Here is a 4547-nt window from a genome sequence, read left to right on the forward strand (position 1 = left end):
ATGGTCCGTAGTTATTTTTTATCCAAAGACCCTTCTCATCGCCGTGATGCCTTTCTCCTTCTAGGGCAGGTGTTTTCACCAACAATCACGTTGTATTCTCTTTCAGATGAGAGGATTGAGAATATGGTCAAGCTAAATATTCCAAATCCATTTCAAGAGCAAACTGAAACTTGCTTCGTGTTTGATATTTTAAATATGGGTGGTATTAATGACATTATATATGTTCGTTGTCATCTTCGTAATAATGATTTGGAAATTTATACAAGAGATTTACTATGGAATCCAACTACAGATGAATTAAAGGTCATTCCTCGAAGTCCGACTAAGGATCCTCGAAGTCCGGTTACTGTGGATGTGAGTGTTCATGGATTTGGTTATGATTGTGTTAAGCATGACTATAAGGTGCTTCAACATATACAATTTATTGGACGTTCGTATCCATGTACCGGATATGTGTCATTGGGAGATATAACTTTCGAACCCTTTTGGGAGATATATAACTTAAGAAGTAATTCTTGGAGAAAACTTGATGTCTTTATGCCTACATTTTACCATACTCCTCATGCTAGAGTGTACATGGATGGAGTGTGTCATTGGTTATATATAGATTTTGAATCATATCTAGGGTCGTTTGACTTAAGCAATGAGACGTTCTTTACCACAGCTATACCATCAGACATAGATTGCGGTTTTGATGAAGGATATATATGGAGACACTTGATGGTGTTAAATGAATCCATTGCCCTGGTCACATATCACGAAAAGAAGACTACTTTAAACATATCAATTTTAGGTGAATTAAATGTGAAAGAATCATGGATCAAACTCTTCATTTTTGGATTTTTGCCTTCCATCGAGTTCCCAATTGGAGTGGCAAAGGGAAAATTATTTTTCAAAAGGATAGATAAAGAATTAGCTTGGATTGACTTAACTACACATATGATTGAAGATTTTGGTGCTAAAGAAGGGGACTGTAGTTTTAATATGCTAGTTTGCAAGGAAAATTTTCTTCCAATCGATCGGTGTAATAAATAAAAATAATTGCTTTTCTTGTTTTCACTTTAAGCTTATTGAGATGTTGATTTTGTGCTTTAATGTTTTTTTTTGTATTTCAAATCAAAATCAATAAATTGAATGAAAAAGAATGAGCAATGTATAATCTCTAATCAGTGTAGTACAACATTAAAGTATAGTCAATTTTCTCTAGAGGAACTTGTAGAACCAGGGTTCAATAGGGATCAATCAATCCTTTATCTCTAGAAAATTCTCACATTATGAAACAAACTATTGGCCAATCGAGGGTTTTCTGAAGTAGTAATAGTTAGATTTCCCAGTTTAACAAACGTGTGCTTTATACCCTTTAAATCATAACAATGAAACTCTCACATTATGTTTGGTAAATCCTGGCTTAAAGATGACATTGGCATGGTTGACATAACAAAACCAAACACAACATTAATTTCTTTTATTTGATATAGGGTTAGTAATATCTCATTGGCTGTTTTGTTTGGTAAAATAATATGAACTTGAATTGTTTTGCATTTCGAAAGTTTAAAACGATCCAAGTAAAATCAAAGTTCAGCTGGAGAATCAAAATAACAAGATAAAGTTCAGAATAAAATCATTAGCCATATCATTAGCCACAAGAGAATCAAAATAACAAGCTAGTTCTGAATAACCCAAATCATTAGCCATGACCAGACCATGATAAATGGCAGAAAATTCAGCTAGCATAATATCATATGAGTTTGGAAGAAAATCAGAAAACCCGCAAGAAACAAACCTGAATTATTACACAAAACCCCTCTAATCTCTGTTATGAGAGGAGTACCATGGCAGCTACCGTCAACATTCAAAATAACATAAGAGAGATTATTGTTGTTCCATTTGACATATCGGTTAACTGGAGTAACAAGAGCAGTGGGAGTAAAGTTGTTTGTTATTACCTCAATTGAATGCTTTATGCTACAAATAAGCATGTGTAAAGATCAAGTTTCACCGCCAAACACACCAGGTTACGAAGGCACCAAGACCACCAAACTCTAGCTAAAACTGTGGTTGCTTGAGAACCCCTAGCACCCTCTTTAAGCGAGTCATGTGCATCATTGGGAGAGAAAAACTCAGAATTAGTGAAGCCAAATTGATGCCATATCCTAAGGGAAAAGTTGCAGTCTCAAACACAATGAAGAAAGGTCTCATTCTGAAGACTGCAACGAGAAGGTCTCGTTCTAAAAAAATAGCAGAAGGCGCTATATTCATGTGGTTTAGCAAAGATAAGGTAGGAACCGGATTGTTACAAGTCAGCCAAAAAAGAAATTTATATTTTTCGGGAAGACAAAACTTCCAAATCCAAATCAAAGAGTGAAGGTGTTGGTTTGATCAACTCTGTCGGAATTATTGAGAAGCCAGATGTAACCGCTTTTTGGAGTATGAATACCATTCTTTTGGTTGTTCCATAGAACTGGATCTTCCTCGGTATCATTGAAATTCATGTGAGTGAGGTTTATGTGATCATAAATTGTATTAGATAGCAGAATATTCGTGTGGGGATCATTAGAAGTGAGCACATCTTTTACGGTTAGATGCAAGTCATGTATGTCAATATAAGGGACAAGAGACCCAAGAACACCAAAAAAGCTCCTTCGAGTAAACCAAAAGGATGAAGAAACGGACCCGACACACCAAGAGTATCCCACTTTAAGGGCATTTTTAGCTTTGATAATTGAGGACCAAATTGGAGAGTTGTTCGAATTATTAGTTGCTTGAAGGATGTTATGACCAACCACATATTTGTTAGAGAGGATACTGACCCAAAGTTTTTCAGATGATTGGATCAAATCCCAAACAAGCTTTCCAAGAAGGCAAGTATTCAATTCCCTGGCTCTCCTGATTCAAAGGCCACCAAGAGTCATGGGACGGGTAGTTTTTTCCAACCTACCAGATGAATGCCTTTATCATTTGAACCTTTCCAGATGAAATTCCTGGTTGTTTGATCAATGCGATTACAAATTGATTGAGGAAGCCAAAAAAATTCCATATAATATGGAGGAATAGAGGAGAGAACAGAGGAGGCAAGAGTCATTCTTCCAGATTTGTTTAACAGTTTATTCTTCCAAGAAGCAAGACAAGATTGCTTTTTCTCAATAATAAAATAGAAATCATTCTTTTTTCGCTATTCCTTCGACACTCATTGATTTTAATACAATGCATTTTACATTCCTTTTAAGTTTATGCGTTTAAACTTTTACCTTTTCCTTTAACTTTATCTTGCTTTTACTTGTAATCTCAAACCTGTCGAGAGACAGTGCCCTTTTATTTCAAAACCCATCCTGCTCTCTAAGTAACCTGAGTGCATCTCATGGCCCTTTTTTCAAACATTTTTCTATCAAAACCTTTGCACAACATGTCTTGAGATTTCTAGTTCGGTCTCACTTTCAACAATCAGAACTGGCCCGTAGTTTGCCGAAAACACAGGTAAACAAATAGATTTAATTTGGTTTGTTATAGCTAGAAAGCAACAAACATTAGTTTTAATCAAAATCTCATAAAAAAAAATATAGTTCATAATTTTTAAATTTTAGCGCATGTGCCCGCCTTTTCGCTAGTACACACCAAAGAAAATATGAGATTTTAGGTTAGGTTATTTTTCTATTCTAATTATATCCTTAAGCAAATTTTTTTATAATATTGTTATATTATTGATGTCATGCAAAAAGATATAATTTTAGGAACACCAATGCTATTATCCACCCTTAAGAAATAAATGATTTTTTGAAGGAAAAAAAGAAAAGAAGATGAATGATTTTTTTGTTTAAAGAAGAAAAAAAACCAATGACTTTATCCATTATATTTTTTTAGTTTTTTTTTGTTTAAAAATTTGTTTTAGTTTAGTGAGAGAGACATATAAGGCGGTTGGGTTTGTTTCAAAAGAAAAAAAATATATAAAGCTCTTTGCTTGATTAGGTAAACACCTATTTACATGATGATATACTCTTCTCTATTCTATCGAAATTATCTCTTAAATCTTTGAAGTGATTTGGATGCGTCTATAAATCATGGTCCCTCTTATTTGAAAACATTTATTTCATGAACATGGTCTGCAATTATTTTTTATCCAAAGACCCTTCTTATCGCCATGATGCCTTTATCCTTCTACGACAGCTGTTTAATTTAAATCAATCACGATGTATTCTCTTTTAGACAAGAGGATTGAGAATATGGCCAAACTAGATTTTCCAAATCCATTTCAAGAGGAAACTGAAACTTGCTTTCAGTTTGATATTTTAAATATGGGTGGTATTAATGAGATATATGTGTTCATTGTCATCTTCGTGGTAATGATTTGGAAAATTATACAAGAGTTTTACTATGGAATCCAACTACGGATGAATTAAAGGTCATTCCTCGAAGTCCGACTAAAACTCAACCGGTTACCGTGGATGTGAGTGTTCATGGATGTGGTTATGATTGTGTTAAGCATGACTATAAGGTGCTTCAACATATACAATTTATGCGACGTTCGTTTCCATGTACCGGATATGTGTCAT

The 4547-nt window shown here is 34.2% G+C and overlaps 1 protein-coding gene across 1 annotated transcript; it reads left to right on the plus strand.

Moving 5' to 3' along the window:
- On the plus strand, positions 1–1035 carry LOC25497133 (F-box protein CPR1). The gene has a single exon (XM_013596996.2). It carries the CDS (start codon positions 1–3, stop codon positions 1033–1035), a length of 1035 nt encoding a protein of 344 aa, XP_013452450.2.
- Positions 1036–4547: the final 3512 nt, after the last annotated feature.

The sequence above is a fragment of the Medicago truncatula genome, chromosome 6 (assembly GCF_003473485.1).
Source record: "Medicago truncatula cultivar Jemalong A17 chromosome 6, MtrunA17r5.0-ANR, whole genome shotgun sequence".
Lineage (NCBI taxonomy): Eukaryota > Viridiplantae > Streptophyta > Magnoliopsida > Fabales > Fabaceae > Medicago > Medicago truncatula.